At 34.2% G+C, this 21,353-nt stretch overlaps 2 protein-coding genes and 2 long non-coding RNA genes across 11 annotated transcripts in view; 2 read left to right on the top strand and 2 right to left on the bottom strand.

Annotated features, from left to right (window-relative positions):
- Nucleotides 1–13,780, top strand: part of LOC111505570 (Rap GTPase activating protein 1) — a 923,489-nt gene extending 909,709 nt beyond the window's left edge. For all 8 annotated transcript variants that reach the window (XM_074183125.1, XM_074183137.1, XM_074183140.1 and 5 more), the window contains 4 exons: nucleotides 1,341–1,619; nucleotides 7,348–7,780; nucleotides 9,480–9,827; nucleotides 12,306–13,780. In XM_074183125.1, the coding sequence (XP_074039226.1) occupies nucleotides 1,341–1,619; nucleotides 7,348–7,780; nucleotides 9,480–9,827; nucleotides 12,306–12,446 (1,201 nt within the window). In that variant the 3' untranslated portion in view covers nucleotides 12,447–13,780. The remainder of the gene's footprint in view (nucleotides 1–1,340; nucleotides 1,620–7,347; nucleotides 7,781–9,479; nucleotides 9,828–12,305) is intronic.
- Nucleotides 9,544–19,065, bottom strand: LOC111505571 (uncharacterized). The gene is made up of 2 exons (XR_012467416.1): nucleotides 18,157–19,065; nucleotides 9,544–12,144 (listed from the first exon to the last, which is right to left on the bottom strand). It is a non-coding gene; the product is annotated as an uncharacterized lncRNA (long non-coding RNA).
- LOC141485756 (uncharacterized) lies at nucleotides 13,621–17,301 on the bottom strand. The gene is made up of 2 exons (XR_012467424.1): nucleotides 15,870–17,301; nucleotides 13,621–15,737 (listed from the first exon to the last, which is right to left on the bottom strand). It is a non-coding gene; the product is annotated as an uncharacterized lncRNA (long non-coding RNA).
- Nucleotides 19,066–19,262: 197 nt separating the features above from the next.
- LOC111507172 (spen family transcriptional repressor split ends) overlaps nucleotides 19,263–21,353 on the top strand; it is a 217,348-nt gene continuing 215,257 nt past the window's right edge. Inside the window, 1 exon segment of the mRNA XM_074183112.1 lies at nucleotides 19,263–19,659. Coding sequence (XP_074039213.1) covers nucleotides 19,577–19,659 — 83 coding nt within the window. The 5' untranslated portion in view covers nucleotides 19,263–19,576.

Raw genomic sequence — 21,353 nt, forward strand, 5'->3', positions numbered from 1 at the left:
AATCATTTTCAAGTTGCTGTTTCCTAGGCATACATAATTTAGTTGGTTAAAAAGTGAAAAATCTAGTATTTATGTCAAGTATTCCATGTTGTAGTATATTATTTGATAAAAAACAATCTCAAAAGTTTTTTATGCTTATATTTATTTATACGGTCAGTAACAACAATATGGAACTCTCGCATAAATAATTTTTTTTTATTGAACAATTGTTGTCATCTTCAATTTTTATTAAAATTTTCAATACTTTCTGTGAAAATTATTTTCAATGTATCATATACCTGCACCGCTTACCTGATTAAATTAGACATACCTGAGATATTTTCAATTTTCACTGGAAAAGAGGATGACGTCATGCCGGCATGCAGAAGTTTATGTGCCAAGTTTGAACTTGATAGCTTCAGACATATATTGGGCGTAAAATGAAATTCCAAAAAGTATAAAAATTTCAAGCCCCTTTTGTATTATAAAGGATGCCTTTTAAGATATGAAATATGATGATATTCTTCTCAGAATCATCCAGAGTAATACCTCTAAAAATTAACATGACATTCTCCGTAACATTGTCTTAGATAAACTTTCTCGTTATGGTATTCGAGGCGTTCCTGTAAACTGTGTAGCAGAATATCTGTCTTGTAAAAAACAGTATGTTGCTGAGTTCCTCAAGGATCGGTACTGGGACCTATATTGTTTGTATTATATAATAATGACTTGGACACTTCAACTTCTGCAACTTCTGTTATGATGTATGAGGATGACACATTAAAAATAGTATATGATCGAGAGGATTCAATACTGGAAATCAAATGTTTTTTTGAAAATCTAAACAAATGGTTCTCAGCAAATAACCTCTATCTATATATGAATAAAAGTTTATCAATCAGATTTCATCATCGGCAACTATCAACTACATCAGATGTGATGATATTCAGTTTCAATTTCTGTCTTTGATTATCCAAATAACTAGTTATCCACAACAATGCATCAACCAAAAGTACCAAAATCTCTCTATAAAATGAATAAAATAAAATTCAATCAACTATTGAAAATTGAATATTAAAAAAGAAATTGAAATTAAAAGATTTCAAGCCAAGTTAATTCACGAAGTTTTGATTGTTAGTATCCACAATCGTGGATGTTCTATTTCTAGTTTAAGTTTATCTTGAAAATTATATATTTGCAATTGACGATTCCTATACAAAATTCATTTGTCAGAGAGGAAAATAAAGTTTATTTTCATATTATTTATTATTATTCAGACGATTATAATCGTCTTTAGGTGGTGACATACCACAAGAACCGTTGACAACCGTATTTCAACAACCAATTATTTTTTTGTTCAGATACAGAGGTGGCCTCGATATCCAGAACGGCCACACCGGCGACACGGCCGTCTACGAGGTATTCAAGGAACGCGAAATAATGTTCCACGTTTCGACCCTCCTGCCGTACACGGAGAACGACCCACAACAACTGCAGAGGAAGAGGCACATCGGCAACGACATTGTGGCGATTGTTTTCCAAGAGGAAAACACAACGTTCACACCGGACATGATTGCATCGCACTTCTTGCACACCTTCATCGCGGTGCAAGTCATCGATCCAAACACCCCGAACACTAGGTAAGTGTCTGTTTCCAGTTAACTTATTTTTGGGCAGATAAGCAAGATATCAAGATAGGATAGTTATCGTTTTCTTTTCATCAGTTTGTCGACTTATATCGGATGAACGTGTTCAAAAAACACTTTATTGTGAGATTTTCACTAAACAGATTTACAAAAAAGAAATACGTGTTTCGCCATACAATGGCTTCTTCTTGAGTAAAGACACATCTGAAGAAGTCAGTGTATGGCGAAACACGTGTTACGTTTTTGTAAAACTGTTTAGTGAAAATGTCACAATGAAGTGTTTTTTGCGTTAGTTATGGATTTTCATCGAGTATCGGTCAATTCCATCTTATATCGGATGTACAAATTGGCGACGTACGTATATTCTTTCATTGTCCCAGCTATACTCTTAGAGCAACAAATCATTAGCTACATAATATGCGTCATCAATCGCGATCAAACACTTACTTTTATGTAGCATCCTTTTCTACTATAAGTGTACAACAGAGACAAAACAGTTAACGTTTGCGTTTACTCAGATCGGTCTTGTTTGGACTCTTGGTACCTCGAAGAGAGATAGCTATATAAACGTGAGTCGAAGTCCAAATTAACCATCGTTGACAGTTTAATGTTGTTAATTGTGAATACAGTATTGAGTCTTTTATACTAAAAAAATGGTTGTAGTCACAACAAATAATCTGCGGGCATTTCACATTTAATAGTAAGTACATTTATAATAAAAGGCACTCTAGTTTCAGGCATACTTCAAAACAATTGATTTATACGCATTGTCAAGCAAATACAGTCGAGTCGTCGGATGCATGCACGTCACCAATTTATGCATTCAGCATTAGTGCACGAACTGGTACAAAATGGTTATAACGAAACGATATGGCCAAACAAGCTAACCGTTTAATGAACAATTGCTTCCATTTTTGAAATTCACTAATTGTGTAAGCCCCGTGTTACGATTTTTATGCGAAAATCATTATTCAACTCCAATATCTGGTAATTTAAATTTACCAGTATGCGGAACATTAGACAGGGCCATTTCCAATTGAGGTTAGAATGTATAATAAGGACATGAAATTCACTTACTTTGAAATAATAAATGCCTACAAATTAGGTGCGAAGACAACCTTTGATGGAGTATAAAAGAAGTGAACCCTTAGAAACGTTTGAATGAAAAACATCATGTTCACAAATCACAGAAATTGCCGACGATATACATTTGTTCAGCCATCTCTCTTCGATGTACTGGGGTAGGTATGTATCATCCAAAGAAGAGCTCGTTCACTCTGATTAAACGCAAGCGTCAACTGTTTTATCTTCCTTTTTCAATTGTAGAAGAAAAGGATGGTATATAAAAGCATGTGCATTCGTTAATCGTCCCTAACTGTATATATTTGATATCGAACCATTTTGCACTCCTTCATTTTAATTACATTTAGAAACCATGTTGTGAAATTAACACAAAAGAGACAGGACGGTTTCAAGTTTTATGATCGCGTGAAAACTGTTTATGCTCTTCTTTTGAAAAAAACAATACTTCCAGAGCAATAATTAAAATTAAAAACACTCTTTTGTAACTCGTAACCGATCCGACTGGATAGGAAGTAGTTTCTCTTATTAAGAGAATTCGAGAGTATGAAAGGATTTTCATTAATTAATTCACAAATAAATTCATTTGTATCAAGAAATGAATAACAAATCAACTCCTTAAAATTGCGCAAATTACTTATTGAATCACTCTGACTATCCTTCATTATGTAAGCACTATAACTGCGGATTTTCTGACCTGCATTACATTATTAAACGGATTTTGCGTGCTAAAGGAACTTTCAATAATGCACTTATCGATTTCAGATTTTTCTCAATTACCTTATGCCGTACCTTTGCAAGCAAAGGTCAACTAGAAAAAAAGCACAGCTCTAAAAAAGGGATTGTTGTTATTTCAATCAATATACGAAGATTTTTTTCAAATTACGAAAATCTGCTGAATGATATTTCAATATATGGATGGGCGACATCTAGTGTCACAATTTGAACGTCAGAATTAAAGTAACTAGGAATATTTTCATAAGGAATCATAGTCACAAATGATAGTATGTTCGCTATAACATCCATCTATTGGAATATTCTTTCACAGAAATGTAAAAGATAACTGTTCATCAATGCGAAAAGGATTATTCAGTGAGCGAGTGTCCATGCACAGCTTTCTCTAAGATCTGAAACTTGCAAAGAAATGGAGAATTATCGGTAAATCAATCAACAAATTATTTTGTTTATACTTCCACAAAGATGATGTTCTGTACTACAAGTACAGAACAGAAACAAAACTGATCACTGTTTTACAATTATACACATGACACCATTTATCCACTTGTATTGTTGGTGACACCAGAGTTGTAAGGAAAGGATTTCAATGAAAAACTTTATAAGCCAATGCTCTATCTTACTCAAATGTCACAGATCTAGTATTATTTTGATTGTCGCTGAATTCCAATGGGCCACCAAGGAAGGTGTGTTGTCTGAAGAGAATTTGCGTTTCGTTAGGTTCAACATTTATGACGTCACCTTGCAGCTTGCATCTGTCTGTTGACTGTTTCTCCTAGGTTGATGGACCTATCTACAAGTGTGAAATTATGTGCCCTGTAGTTGCTGTCGGAGGAATCTACGGAGTATTGCACAAAAGACGTGGTCACATATTTGAAGAATCCCAAATCGCCGGAACCCCCATGTTCTTGATTAAAGCATACCTGCCTGTCAACGAATCATTCGGTTTCACTGCCGATCTGCGTTCCAACACTATATTTGAGAATATAATGGCCAAGCTTTCCCTCGGTCTGTGTTCGATCATTGGAAGGTGTTGCCAAGTAATCCAATGGAATCTGGATCCTGCCAGATACTGTGCAGGAGACACGTAAACGAAAGGGTATCAAAGAAGGACTTTTAGATCTCGCCCAATATTGGGTTATGTACAGATTATTTAATGAAAGTAACTAATAGCATGTAACACGGTTGTATTGCATAGGTTGTTTTATAATTCCCTTTTTTACAATGTGTATCACCAGGCAGGGTTTCTTCTCGTCTTGACTCGATAGATAATCTGTTAACTTTTATTAATTTATTATATATTATATTTCGTTGATACTCTGGAACATCTTCTGTAGTTATTGCAATTGACAGATCCAAGTAAAATCTAATACAGAAATCTACGGCTACTTTTATTTCATTTTTTAGTCGGGTTGCCAGCTTGGGAATGAGAAAAATCAATTTGTGTTTTTTGGATGTATGTACAATAAATATCAAATGAAGCATAGTACTGAATACTTAATTACTTTGTGAGTATAACTCTTCATTCAGATATTTTTCAGTTTGAAATAATAACAAAGAATTAGTAAAAATGATTTATATGTCCGATGTTCGTGTCTATTCCTTGAAATTAGTTTCTTTATCGGAAATTGGGCCATCAATTTTTTCTGGCATTCAATCAATTGGGTTTCGTTTGCCCAACCAAATATCAATAACGAACTTTTTCCGTGGAAAACAGGCCAATAGGAAGGAAAACTGATGACGGCTCGGCGTGCAGCCACTACGTCGCCATTTACGCCAACGGACGCATACTAGATGAAATCGGTTGGCGTTCTAAATTATGCACGCCCATAAAATTATAATTCTAGCTCTTACTAACCCCAGCGTCCACGGTAAAAATGTTTCGGTTTATTACGTTACAAATTGCACTTTGCGGTGATTTATTACTTTTTCCGTGTTCCTCTTGTATCCGAGAAGGCGTACAACTAAGAAAATTGAAAACACTAGACTTCATGTGGGTTAGTGGCGGCTCCAGGGTAGCTCTGCATTGTTGTATAATCAGTAAATAATTAATGAATAACAGAGGTTAAATTACTTTCAATTAGGTCATCTTCGAAATGATAGACAATCAACACCTGTCCATCCTTATTTTTATAAAAAAAGTTTTTCTTATCAGGTTTTTTTTATGACGCTGCCATATTCCGAATCTCACGCTTTTTCTAGTTCCACTTTTCAGATTTCCATTTGGTTGAGTGAGTGTGGTGATGTATGATATATACGACGTTTCCTTAAACTTCATCTTGAATAAGTTTTTCTCCTTGTGAACAACGTCTACCTCGGATCATTTAATGTTATGTTTAAGACTCTCATGTACTTTTTTTCTTAAATATATATCCTGATGCTGTCCAGGTTTCCTTTTCCGCAGTAAATTTTGTAATTGCTCCTATGCTGTTGAGGTATTTGCAGTAAGGCGTCCAGGTCTGTATCTTCACAGTTGCAACTGTCGTCGGAATATATCCTCATCTCAACCAGATGCGGGATTTTTGAAAAGTTCATTCAGTGGTCTTGCCCGCGTATTATTTGGTTTGTCACATCAAATTTCGTGACAAACCATTTTAAATAAATAGTTACAAAATTTTTATTTACCCAAATCTTCGGGTTTCCAACTTTAAAACTTTCGAAATTCAATACAATCTTTGAACCCCTATTTTTTTTCCTTGGGGTGGAAATTCCCAATTCCCTTTCGTGATCCTTGTTCACGCTATACAAAGAACCTACCTGCATATTTCAAGATTCTAGGTTCAGTAGCTTCGGCTGTAAGTTAATATAAGAGCGGGTAACAGCTAGTTATTTATATTTTTACTTTAAAAATACAATAACTAAAAAAATATTCCAACTGCATTAAATAATGAATAGCTTCGAGAATTGAATTATGTTACCTAAAAAGAAATTCGCAAAACTAACACAACCGTCAACGACGTCTGCCCTCACGCGTCTGCCCGCGTTCTTGGCGATGGCGCTTCATTGCTTGACCTCCCCTCTACAAACGCGCATCGTCCCCCGTCGTCTCACAGTAGACGCGACGCGTAATGGCTTACTGCGATGCGCCAAGTTAATCTTATCGTGATAACTTTTAAATCATTCGTCCAAATTACTTAGTGTAAAAGACAAAGTTTAACTATATTAAATATTTAAAACTACAATTGTATCAGTTTTTATAAGAATATGCATTATTAAAAAAGTATCCAATTTATTTGTATTTATGGCTCAGTATTTTGCATATAGTGGCTACCACATAAGAGGTAGATATATGCTATCGCGGACTTTTATTTAGAACTATTTAAGATAAAAAATATTACGCTACATTATCTGCATGTAACTCCAATGGTATAAGCAAGAATTTTTCGAACTCACTTGATACTTATCGTTGAATTATGACCAAAATTACACGAAACCTTTGTAAGTTGTAGCCTATAAGTCATTCTGATATATAAACTGTATTTATGTAAAGTTTCATCTAAATCCGTTCAGTCGTTTTGGCGTGAAAGAGCTACAAACATACATACATTTATCCATCCTCACAAACTAACATTTATAATATTATTATAGATTGATCATACCGGGTGACAATAATTTCCTCTCTAGGATCTGCGACTTTGAAATTGATTTAGTAGTGTTTACGCTTAAATTGATGAATTGATGTCATTGTGTAGCTTTGATTTTCTCCAAATTGTGACTATCTTTATTAGGAACCTTTTCAATCATTTTCATTTTGTCTTTTCAACAATTATCTTTTCAGATTTGGTTATAGTGACTGTAGGAAATGCAAAATCGTCAGTCATATGAATGTGTTCACATACAGGTCCTGCTGAATCGGAAAATACAAAAACTGAGACATATTCATACTCATATTATTTCTTTTTTTAAGGTACAAGGTTAGTGTGACAGCACGCGACGACGTTCCCTTCTTCGGACCTACTCTGCCCACTCCCGCCATTTTCAGACACGGAGCCGAATTCAAGGAGTTTCTGCTAACGAAGCTTATCAACGCGGAGAACGCTTGCTACAAAGCTGACAAGTTCGCCAAACTGGGTCTGCGCACTCGTACCTCTCTCTTACAGAACCTCACCGACCAACTCAAGCAGAAGACGACTGAATTCTTGGGAGGCAACGCCAATCTGGCTCCGGGTACGCCGAAGAGCGATTCTGGACCCGGGTCGAGATTCATCGATAGCGTGAAGAAAGTCTGGAGCGCCAGGGTGAAGGCCAGCCAAAGCGTTGATAACAACTTGAATGCCAATGGGCATGATAGGCTGTCCAAGAAGGGAAGTCAGCCTACCATTTCGGAGTCTACTCCTTCGGTGAGTTTAAAAAAATAGATGTCATAAAGTATTTGATTGAAGATTTGAGAAAAACTAGATGTATGCAACCAACAATGAGCCAAATGGTTTCGATGTAACTTTTCAATTGTTAATCATGAAAACAGGCACATTAAATAAATAATCGGTAACGAAACAGATGACTTGACACCTTCACCAAAGACTGACCTAAATACACATTCATACCAGATTGATTGGGCACCAAGTCTTAACAACAAAGAATGAATTAAACAGAACACATACAGTGAGACAATGCAGCAACTGAAAATCTCATCTCAGAAATTACCCAGCTATCAACAAGTATATTTGCAGACATTAACTGTACTTCCTACTTTCTGATCATATGAAATTCTATCCAGCGAGGACCTAGTGAAGATGAGGAACTAGTAACGATTGGTGAATGGGGATCCAGTATTATGACAGAGTTCATTGCACTCATGAAAATATATCTGGTATTGGTATTCCATCTATGCTAGAGATAACTATCACCAGTAATCTCTCATGAAATGGGCATGCACATTACACTTTCAAGTTTCTGTAGTGTCCATGACAATAAAATTGTCATATAACCTTTAGAGAATATACAATTTCAGGCATTCATTATTGAGATGGAATATGCCAGACCCATCACACCAGCTGCGAATTGGGTTGAGGTTATATTACAGATAGCAAATAAGTTTTGCAGTATGCTGTAGCTAAAATACTGAAAGATGCTGCTTTGACTTATGTCAGCTGCATATTTTTCGTTTCGGTTACAAAACTGTATGTTTACAAAGCTATTACTAATGCCATAATGCCATCATGGAGGTAGCCATACCTGCATTGGTGTTTTCAATAAAATAATAAGTTCGTCAGTAAGTGGCACACAATTAAAATTTATGACTTTATTCAATGATAAATTAAATACAACTTATGAACAACAGTACTTCATTATTACTTCACTCTCTCAACTACTAGAGTTATTTCACTGGTTTACTTCGATTGCTATCTCTGTCATATTGGACTATAACACTAGCCTATGGCACTCTGGGCAAAACATCAATTACAAAAATCGAAGTTTTTACTTGGAAAATTTTACTTGGTCATCAAAAACTTTGTCAGGTGCTTCGCTAAGGAATCGATTTTCGTTGATGTGTTTGATTTTTTGGGTCTATACCAATGAGATTTTTTTTAATTTCGTTGATTTTGATAACATTTGATAACATTCTTTGTTGCTTTTAACATAGAATAAATTGAATAAGCAATCAATATGTTTTGAAATTATAACAACCGTGTTCTGCATTTTTTACAATTCTATAAAACGTTTGTAACTATTTTCTTATACTTCTGTGGACTTATTTGGAAGCAATTCTAAGAAGGTAGCATTTTTGACTCATTATTCTCTAATATTAGGAGACGCTTGAAATTTCTAGTAAGCAGATCTTTGATGATATCAGGCTGACTAGTTACTTTTTGTACTAGACCAAATTTTCCACATTTTAGTACAACAACTATGACAACCTACAAAAATGCGTCATATTCGGAAAGTTAGCGTAAAAAATACAAAAATGAGCTCACCATTTCTTAGAAACTGGAGTAATACTTTTTAAATTATTAATACAGCACTATGGTCACTGATAGTAGGGAAAAAATCTATCCATGAATTCATCAAGTAAATATTTTCAATATGAACTAATTTCAGAGTGGAAGATCCAAGAGTTCGGTGATATCCAACAGCAAAAAGAGCGGAAGCCCCAACTCCTCCATGACCTCCTCTCCCGACCTGACGGCACATGCAAACGCCAGGCCAGCTCTCTCTGAAGCCAGTGACGATTCTTCCTTGACTAGCGAAGACCTTGAGCACCTTGGAGGGGGGTACATTGACAGCGACACAGGGCTGGAGAGTATGTCGAGCGCAGAGACTGCGGCAAAAGCTTGCAGTGTTTGCCAGGACAGACCGGGAAGCACAGCGGGGCCTAGTGTAGAGACCCTGATGCAGGAAGTGGTGCAGTTGAAGTGCGACAAGTTGGATTTGTTGAGGCAGAATGTGGTGAGTTTTTGAATATTTTCTTTGCTTAAACTATACACAAAACACTTCTTCAATTTACATTTCTGTTGATGGAATATCATGAGTCGTCGTCACATTAGTATTAATAAAATATTCAATGGGGAAAACAATAGCTCATCAGTATCAATAATCATTTTCAAATATATCCTGCTTCTCACAAATGTCTTATTTCTTCACAACTAATAAATATTCAATTTTGTCACAGTTCTTCATACTTACGTTTCCTTCAAATTGTAGTGAAGGATTCGGAATCTTTGGTGTACTGACAGTTCAGTCTATTATCTTATAATCTGATATTATTTACCTCTAATTCATTTTTCATAAATGTTTATTAGACAGTTTTATGCTTTGAGGAACACCCTAGAAAACAAAAACCACATGATCATCTATCACTCTCTAGCTGAATCAATAAGGACTTATTGTATTGAAGTAAGGGGTAGCATGTTCAATAATTCCCTAAATCGACTTCAGACAACCCAAAATACATGTCTTTCTTTCTTCTTTCTTTCTGAAAAACTATATAAAGATTTGAAGCTTCTCAACGTCCGATATACTATATACTTATCATTGCCTTACCTGGATTTTTATTAATAAACATAAATTTGAGCATGCACAGCCAAGAACGGAAATGAGATCTATGCGGATCTCATTTCTCAAAAAAACGCACACTCAAAAGTTTCTGTTTTATTATTGTCCAAAGCTGTATAATATTCTAGCTCACGATATTCAGATGATAAAAAAACTCGGTGAATTCAAAATTATTATTAGGAATTTTATTTTTGAAAATTGAACTTTAATACTCGACATTTTCAACTGATTTATTTGGTGATATATTTGCTTCCTTGCATCCAGACTGTTTGATTTATGGTAAATACGAAGTGGTGATTCAATTGAATGTGCAGGATATGTTTTTAATTGTCAGTTAGAGGAACAAAATAATCACAGCACAAGCATATCTTATGCTTATAAATTGAAATATGTATATCAGTGCCAATTAGCTATGTCAGCTACACGAAATTCAGACCATCAATTTTTTTCACACTGATATTGAAAAAATCAACAGTGAGCCAGAAGTTACCATTGCCTTGAACCCAGATTGAGATATTCCACATCAACTGATGAGAAGCTATCTGAGTAATAGAAAACAGTGTGTCAAAATAGGAAATGAAATGAGCAGTGAGAGAACTTTCGTTTTGGGTCCTAATTTGTTTATTCTTTACATTAACTCCCTGTTTGACCCACCTATTTCTGTAGAAGTTACAGGCTTTGCTGATTACACTTTTTTTTGGAAGATAGAAACTGAAGATTCCTGAAACAAAAAATCATAGATACACTTTATGGAATATTTCAGTAGTGAACTATTAATTTCAAATCTGAAAAAAAAGTTTCATTCACGAAACTCATCTACTTACTACTCTGGAAAATAATGTTATACAGTTGAAGTACTTCAACATAGTCAAATATCTCGGTAAAATGCTTGACAGTCATGTAAAATGGAATGCCTATCTGAAAAATATAACTAACAAGTTTAGGTATTTGGTGGGCAATTTCAAATACAGCTTAGCAAATTTTAACTTGCAGGTGCAGTTTGCCCAGATTTGTATCCAATAGAACATGTTTGGGAAAAGTAGAGTCATATGCAGACAACTTTTTCGAAAATTTCTTTATCTGTAATGGAAATCACATTACAAACAAAGAGTTGTATCTGAGTAAAGAACCAAGTCATGAAGTAATTATGAAAGATATAATCAAATCAAATGGAAATGTTGTGTCTGATTTAAATACTAGTGACTTGGTTAGTGATAGTACTGTAGCATAGACTAGAAATTGTACAGTCCTGGTTATAATATGATATAGTATGTAAGTTGGAAACATTTCAAAATTAAAATTCAAAACGAGCAATTACACTTTATTACCTGCATTAAATTCTAGTAATTTCAACATAGAGTGTAGTCAATTATACACAAACAAGGTCATACAATCCAATCGAGAGAAACGAAGCCACGCCGACCGATGATCATATATAACTGGAGACAAATTCCAACATTGTACTTTCTGCGTTGAGAACTTGAGCACTTTAACTGTTATTTCATCGTCTTTGACCACGCAGACCTCGGCCAAAAAATACGGAAAATAGCTTTAGCTCAATTTTAACTTGATACCTTCAACTCAATCACTACCGATATCTCTTAGGTTCAAAAATGTATGCATTATATTGTATTTAAATAACAATATTGTTTGTCTATACCTCTCTGTCATCTCTCCACTTTCCATCTGCACATCTAGGCTTGGTACTCGCCTGCAAGTTGATATTCACTAAGTTGGTTATTACAGTGGTTAACGCTACTTTGCTGCTAAATTTATTTCTTGCACCACCATCTATCAACATGTGCAAAACACCGTTTTGAATTGAGAAACATATTGAGCAACATGCATGTTAACAGTATTCATTTGTTTCAGAGTTGTCAACGGGACATCAAAAGACTAAGAGAAAAGGAATTGTGTCTCCAAGGCGATTTAGCAGTTGCGACAAAGGAAATTTCAAGGTTGCGCGAATTGTTGAAAGATTACAGTCCCAATGGTGACAGATCTCCAATGTAAACTAGTTTACAATATCTAGCTAAAAGCTTTATGTTTGTAGTAGTTTTAAAGTTTTAGGCTTTTCAGTTTCCATTTTAAGAATTATTTTTCAGTTCAATTCTTTCCTGGGTAATGATTAAATTTCGTTTTCAAAACCATAATGAAATAGTTTAGATCAATGTGAAAAATGTCAAATAGATGTTTGCACGCTCCACATTAATCGTTGAAAGAGTTTCACATCACATAATTCTCAACTCGAATATTTCTTTTTGTTTTGTGATATTTTTATATTTTTATAAATGTATGTTTCTTTGAGGATTTTATTTTTAGTTTTTAAATATTTATTAATGTGTAATGATTCTGTATATTATTGAATACAAACTTTACCAACATAATTATACCAAAGTTAACATTCCCCAAAAATTCTGTTTCAGAAAATTTAATTATTTACTAAGTGTATATAACAAAGTATTTATTAGGGTTTAATTTTTTCTATTTAGAAAAAACAACCTAGTTTGTGCAGATATTGTTATAGATTCTTTATTTTTACTTTGTTCAAATATTTTTTAAGTTTGTACAACTGAAATATGTATTACTAAAGTTTAGTATGAATGTATCTTGTAGGTGTACATAAACTTTCTCACTTTTCAAAACTATGTCTATCCCTAGGATCCTTCACTTCTAGATACAAAACCCCATCAAATCAACCCAGACAAAGTCGTGAAACTCACAGATATCTAATTCATGTCTAATTCTGGTAAGAATATCCTTGGATATGAAATAGATATCCATAAGATATCCCCCAGTTTCGACTTCTGAGGGTTGTCGTTCGTAGGGGTGCGACAGCTGGTTAACGGAAAAAACAGATTTTAAACAGATTTTTTAAACTTGGTATGAATATTGTTTGATGGATATCCTGTCAATATCCATAATATATAAAAAAGTGTGCGATATCTTATAGATGTCCAGATTGACATATTTTGGACGTTCATAAGATATTATGTGGACATGAATTGAATGTCCTTGTGTTGTCTGGGGACGAATCAACAAAATAGCATTGCAAATTGATTGGTTTAAAAATATTAATGGATTAATTACCACAAAACCTTCCAGTGATTTGCAAAACTTTGAATATTTTCTGAATCGATGTGGTTTCAACACTTTCTAGATGTTTTTAGAAGACTAACATCACCCCTTTTCTTTCTTGTTCTAAAGATGCTTTATTATCGTTTAAGTACCTTATAATGATTAAGTGTTCTTTTGTACAACTTATGTAACTGTTTTTATGTACCTCGATTTGTCTCTGACAATTTGTTTGCTGCGTCAAGATCTAATAAAACACTTATGTATATCAACGTGTGTTTCATTTTGTAGTTCTGAAATAGCAAAAATGTATTTGATATTGAAAGGAACAAATTGAGAGATATTTGGAAATGACGTTTTTTAATATAAGCTGTCTGTTCAAAAAGTAAGATGAATTTCCATTTTATTAAAAGTATTCATTTATTCATCAATTTATATTTTATCCCTCTCAAAGGAATCTCCCTCAGGCATAATACGCTTCTGCCAGCGTTTTTCCCAATCCTCAAAGCAGTTCTGATATGCCCTTTTTGTTATGTCCCTGAGCTCTCAGTGATTCAGTTTTTATCTCCTCAATCTTCGCAAAACGCCATTTTTTCATGTGTCCCTCAATCTTGGGAACAGGATAGAATTGCAGGGGGCGAAATCTGGTGAATACGGTGGCTGAGGCATGCTTACAGTGAAGTTTTTTCACAAAAAAATACAAACAAGCAATGACGAGTGAGCAGATGCATTATTGTGATGCAAAAGCCATAAATCGTTTTTTCACAATACCGGACTAATTCTTCGTTTTGCTTGTCATAAGCAGTGCATAATTTCAAGGTAATAATTCTTATTAAGTGTATGCCTATAGGACCATGTGGCAAGAACTTCTGATGCATTACGCCATGGTAATCGAAGAAAACAGTGAGCAAAGCCTTGACATGTGATTGAACTTGGCGTGGTTTTTTTGGTCTTTGCTTTCATATGGGCTCTTCCATTGGGACGATAGGACTTTGGTTGCGATGTCATAATCATATACCCATGATTAGTACCAGTTACGACCCTTTTAAGCAAATCTGGATCGCCGTTTTTGGTCAAAATTCAGCAATTTTGGAACAAACTACTCTGCCACACGCTTAATGCCCAAATTTTCCGAAAAAATTGCGTGGCATGAGCCAACCAATACGCTGACATCCTCAGCAACTTCCATAATGATCATTTAACTATTCTCCATAACAATATTCTTCGCTTTCTCAACATTTTCATCGGTTATTGATGATCTGGAGCTTCCAAGGGTAAGGTCGTCATTCACACTTTCTCAACCTTCTGTGAAAAACTTGTACCTCTTGTACTTATTTTTCTGACTCAAGACTACAATCATCGTATGACACTGTCAGCATTTCAACTGTTTAACAGAACATTTGACGCAAATTCTTTGATCTATTTTTTCGATAGCATACGTATGATAACGTACGTTACTCAATAGGATCAAACTCTTCATCCCTCTGTGAGAAAAAATCGTATACCCATCACCGGTGAAAAGCATCCTCGCCTAGGTGCGTACTATACTATTATATGTACTATTCATCATATTCAGGTTGTCTGTTGCATCATAGAGAATGTTGCTAATTATTTCAAGTCAGTTTTTTGTCAAATAGCATAACTCCTTAGAGAACTATTTGCGACATAACTTGAATTGTTCCCAGCCCAAAAGTAGTTACTACGACTTTCTTCAAAACATTGATTGTATCTACCAAATCAGTGAGGTGTGTACGTTTCGTTTCTTCAGAGATTAAACGATAGGTGAGTGTGGGGTATTGCACCTTTTACAATAATGAAGGTTAGAATCTGTTTCATCACAAATTACTTTACAATGCCATCAATGAGGATCATTGTTCAACATTGCCTGTTTTTCGGGCCTTTTTTCAGAGGACTTTCTGCTAGAGATTCGCTTTTGTATGAATAAGCAATATATTCCTTGAAATTAGAAACAGGTAGCATATATATTGTTTTTTGTATATATACCTTTTTCATTCATATAACAGAATTGTACTGTGGGATTGATTCAATTTGTATTAATTATTTCACAATGAGTACCTATACAGTGTTCATTCATTTTTCTTCTAGTGCTATGAATCTAGAAATTGATCATCAGGTTGATTTCCATAAATCTTATGATCCTCACTTGGATGTGGATGGGTTTTGATTGAAACTTCGGAAAATTACTTTCAGTTTTGAAATTTTGACATCCTGTAAATAATTTAATGAATTTCATAAAGAGATATCTTCTGTTGCCAATATGAATCCCATTTTTTTTTTAAATGACCACATGTCATCTGCTTCACAGTTTCACAAACATTTTAGTAGAATGCAATAGTTTACCGTAAGATGTCACAACAACTCGGCAAGAAATAGTTACATTGTCTAATCAGACAATGGTTACAATATACATGAAACACAATAATTTCTGTTCATCTTTGTGATGGAAGTAAAAATAAAAAAATTGTAAACACTCAGCAAAAATATTTAACAATATATGCATATCGGTACCGACATCTTTCGACCAGTAACCAAACTAATTTTGCACTTGTCCATTTACGTATAATGACGAAAAGAAGTTTGCTGAAGACGAAATATTGAATATATGGTGGCGCTAGTGTAAAAATTATGGATGAAGGAAACGTTTGTCTTGTTCTATCTGCCACGTCGGCACTCTAGTTTGCACTGCGCTACCGCCACTGCGCATCAAGGAAATAGTTAATCGACGCCATTTCTCATCTCCATGGAGAAATTTTGGCAGCGTTGTCATATCCTTCCAGTTTTCATAGATCATTTAACTTCCAAATAACTATTCAGAGTTTTAAAATTATCAAAATGATAAAATGGGAATAAATAAATGAGGCAATAGGCGAGTGTCTTATTCCGAAATATCTAATGTTCGTCATTGAGGATCATAGTGCTCCGAATAAGTGAAATTTTACCTCTTTTGTATATCATATTAGTAATTGTTCCGAAAGTATTTTTTCTTTCGTGAGATTCAATGTTTATATGAAATGAGTAGTTTCGAGAGGGCTTTTACTTCCAGTTTGTGTCTGAAAGTTACTTCTTTGCACGATCTATGGATCTTTGTAGAGTTAATTTTGAAATCAATTGCTTTCTCCCTTTCTTTAGGTAAAATTCCCAAATTTTTTTATATAGAGATAGAGAAGTAGAAAGAGAAAAACCTTTCTTTCCCGGTAAAACTATTACGAAATTTTTACAAATTTCCCGAACAACATATAAAAAGAATTTAATACTCCTTTTCCTAAAAATCAACAAAAAGGGTTGCTAGTCCCCACTTTTTGATAACTTCAGTGGTTCAGGAATTGAGCAAAACGGAGAAAACATAATTATTGATGAGAACATTATTTTGTTATTCTCAAGAGTAGGTACATGAAAAATGTATCATAGGTTTTATAAAACTTAATAGAGTGTAGGAATTGAGAGAAGCATATCAAATTTTCCTTTTTAAAATATCCCGAAAACAGAAAATAATACTTTATGCTTATGCAAGTATGTTTCTACTGATTTTTTTCTCAATATATTCATAATTTTGTTACTGCGATTACAGTAGGAATGAATGTCATATTTTTTCCCAAATCTATACAACTGTATGTTCGGTTGTAGAAGTTACTTCAAACCACTATCAGTTCACAAAACCTATGTGATTATTACCACTATATAGCAGTAGTTCCTGAAAACACCCTAGAAAGTTTTAGTTTTCCAAGAACTTCACACATCCAAATGCCATGTGATAATTTTTTTTTCAGAAACATTTCCGTAACTATGGTTTGCATACGGCAACACTGCGTAGAAGGTAGCTTCGGATCCGACATCTTATACACGATGCCTGCCGAATGAACAGACGAGTCAACAGCTTGCACAGTACATACTAGAGATTCGGAATTCCGACTTTACTTTTGCTTCTTGCTTCTGCCATTCGCAATATAATATTCACATTCATAACTCGTATTCTTTGTTAGCACAACTTATGCTAATTTTCAACTTGAACTTGTTTTTTTATTTTATAGGTATAACGCAGAAAATTTGGTATTACCTAGTCGTCAATTCACGTCAATAGTAAGTGATTTAGAGGACAACCTCGTCTCGCAATTATTTCACACCTACAAGTTGTCAGTTCAAATGAAAATTAATATACCTAATCAAAATAAGAACATTTCCAATATCCACCTACAATCTATAATGAAGGAAAAGTTTCACGTAATCAATGACGTCGGCCATTTTGTGTCGGCTTTCTCATGTATGTTCCTACGTTTTCAACAGCACAATTTTTTTAATTTTTTACCACTTGAAATCTCAAAGTATAAAAAAAATGTTTGCAGATATGGAACCGAATAACTAGAAAAACGATAACTTTGGTAGATAAGTACCTACGTAATAAATCAGTTTGGATTTTTCAGAATATTTTTATAGGTATATAGGTACTATATACCTGACTAAAGAGACGATTTAATAAAATTGTGAAATATCCGATTTCCTTCTATATTTAGCCTACGACAGTAAAAACTCCAAGAACATTATTTTTCTTCAAATAATGATCCGACATTAGAACAGGAACACAGATCTGATATTTTATAAAATAGGTTTAGAAAAATCAAGTCATTCTTACCTTCGTACCTTACTATCTACTGAACCTATTCTATCTACATCTATAAAATAGGAAACCTAAAAAATCAGTTCATATTCGCATCATTCTCGATCGTCAATATTCGACCCTACCACTTACATTGTTTGAAAATCAAACAATTGTAAAATTCCTACGATAAAAAATTTCAAAACACCTCCGATATTAACAAAATGTGAAATCTCAGGAACTTAAAAACAATCGCACTTGTTCGTTACGAGAACATCTCATAGCTTCTGATACAATAGAATTGTAAGGATAAGGATACAACATTCGGAAAGAATAACCATTGTACCAGAATGCACTGAATTTTGTATTATACCGTTGTGTAGTTGTTGAACAGCTCTACCTTACCCACCCTACGAGAAAGTAGACTCGGCCGAACCTCAATTAAAACAGCCTACTACGCGTTCTAAAAAGGTTTCGTACGATTCGAAGTCGACGTGTTATTTCAGTATTTTATATTTTACCACTAATAGGTATTATCATTGAAGGCTATTTTGGATGAGAAAATAAAAAAAAACAACGATAAACAAATTATTTGAAATAATGTAACATGAGGCACGAGTAGGTAGGCGATTTACACCTAACAAAAACAGAAATCTGAAATATAATCCGCCGGATTTAATGTTTTCCGATACTGTGAAAGAATTGTTAATTCTTCAATATTAACAATAAGATATCCTTCATTCAATAACCAGTTACTGACGTAGGTACCTACCTATCTATTCCGCCCTGCCCAAAATATTGTTATTTCCTTAAGCTTCTGACCATATTTCTGATTTGTGTAAAATACTTGATTGTTTCACACCAATATCATTTGAAATAAACGTCTGTTGTAGATTGATATTATTTTTCAGCCTGGCGTTTTGGAGAAACAAACAATATATCGTAATAAATATAAAAATAGAAAGAATTTTGTAGGTAGAGTAGTAGCGCGTCGCAAGCGACCGAAAAGTCCAGTAGAGGGAGAGAAAACATAAAGGAAGGCTATAGCGCGCTACACGAAACCGTCCGATCGCGTGACGACATACTATAGTGGTTTTCTCTGTTGTGATCGTGAGGATGGGAGCATGTCGTAACTAAGTCCGCGTTTAGGCACAAGGCGGAGCAATACATTTCGAAGCCGAGCTCCCAGTGTGTTGTGTGGAGCGAAAATGAAGTGAATTGAGCTCGCACAGTGTAATAGTGTAAAAAAAATACAAGTGATGATACAAATGAAAAAAGTAATATTATATGTGCTCTACGACGAGTGAGTGTCGCTATGTGAAGTGGTGTAGTGTACGAAACGAGGTCCCGTCGTCTCCGAGTGCGCCAACATGAAGTTGAAACGGCTGTGTTTTTTTGTGAAATAGTGTTTGTGCGCCAAAAAACAAAAATTCCTCAATGTGGTGTTTAGGGCACAATGGTCAGAGAGACTAGACACTTGTGGGTAGGAAATTTACCCGATAACATACGAGAAGATCGAATACGAGAACATTTCAAACGGTAAATACACCATTGGATAAGTCGTTTTATTTTCAGGCTTGCAGGATATCTTTTGTCTGGCGATAATTCTGTTTTGGTGTCCTGTGAATTTTTTAGGCTCGTTTCGGACCGCTTCCATCCGGATACACAACCACAGTGAGTCCGTTCCGAATTATCCATAATTAATATCTCGACTGAAGCTGTTAATTACTCGAAAACTCAAATATGCAGCTAAGTATATCTAATCTGCATTGTAGGTAATTGAGGATTTTGCCTCGGTGGCGTCATTTACGCCTGTGTATTACCAAAGACCAAAGGTACCCAGATAAAAATTAACTACGCACAACGCAACAAATCAAAGTTATCGATTTATCGAAGGGCCATATGGTTCTAAACTCGCCTAATGTATCTGATTTCTCCTTATTTATATATTCCGGATATTGGTGGTTTATCATCATCATTTTTTGTTTATGAAACACTTGAAAAAAAAAGAATCTCCAAAGAAATATGAAACTGAAATCAAAATGATTTTTTTCATATTGATGAAGGAAAATATTAATTGATGTAAAAATACCAAGTTATATAATCCGTTATTTCCTACTTAGTATAACTATAGTCTTCAATAAAAAATATTATATATTGTAGATATTTCGCTGATCCACCAATTATTACTTCTCTGTAGTTAAACTTTTTCATTTACAATATTTGTTTAGAGGGAATATACTATTTGACACTTCGGTATTCATTATTTTTAGCTGCAAGTAAGTATACCTATATATAATGTTAGAACTGGAAACCTTGAATTTTTTCAAACTTCATTTTCAGCTAAGGTTGGATTGAATAAAATAAAGTTACCTATTCAGTCTCTACTAACTTTCATTCATCATTCTAAAAGTATTTGTGATGCTTAGAGGAAGCCTTCAAAACAGAAAATACGCTTGAAAATACGTGAAAATACTTTAAAATAGTACTTCTACACATATACTTCAATTATTTTAAACATTGAATCTTCTCGTGAATACCTACAAATAATTTCAATAAATGTTCAATAAAATTGAACTTAGGTATTCAAGAAGAGTGTCCCTGAATTTATGTACTTGACTTTGAGTTAATCGAATTCCATCAATACTCGTTCACGATTTGAGTAGACTATAATTTTGAGGATTATGATGGTCAGACTAAAGAAACAAAATCCTGAATTGTGACCTACGTCTGATAACAATTCTCTCAACGACTGGGTTCTGCAGATTCAATGTCTAACTGAACCCCGATTATATAATTTATTACAATTGATGTTAAGTTAAATAGCCTTGTTCCAAACTACCCATGTTGAAGTCGCAGAATCACTTAGAAATTTCAATTTGAAATGAATGAAGTGCAAAAAAATAGGCAGTAGAGTACAAAATTAGTCTAAAAAAGACTAAAAGTAAGTTCTTGAAATAAGTATAAAATAAGGATTTCTAAGGTGTTGGTAAAAAATAGGTTTATCCATCATATAATGAAAATTCTTGAGAATTTATTTTGTACTCTTTCAACAGTAACCTTGCAATTGTTTTAAAATGGAGATCATATTATTGAACCCTAATATTGAGACATTTGAACCATGTAAACTATCCTTAAGACTCGAAAAATAGTTGCTTGCCATGTAGAATAATGAATCCCCATTATCGCAATATGGTTCACGTGGTCTATAAATTGAAATTGTTCATAAAAAA

Source organism: Leptinotarsa decemlineata, unplaced genomic scaffold (genome assembly GCF_025532065.1).
Source record: "Leptinotarsa decemlineata unplaced genomic scaffold, Ldec_3_MD MMD2_P_RNA_scaffold_2, whole genome shotgun sequence".
In the NCBI taxonomy this organism is placed as follows: domain Eukaryota; kingdom Metazoa; phylum Arthropoda; class Insecta; order Coleoptera; family Chrysomelidae; genus Leptinotarsa; species Leptinotarsa decemlineata.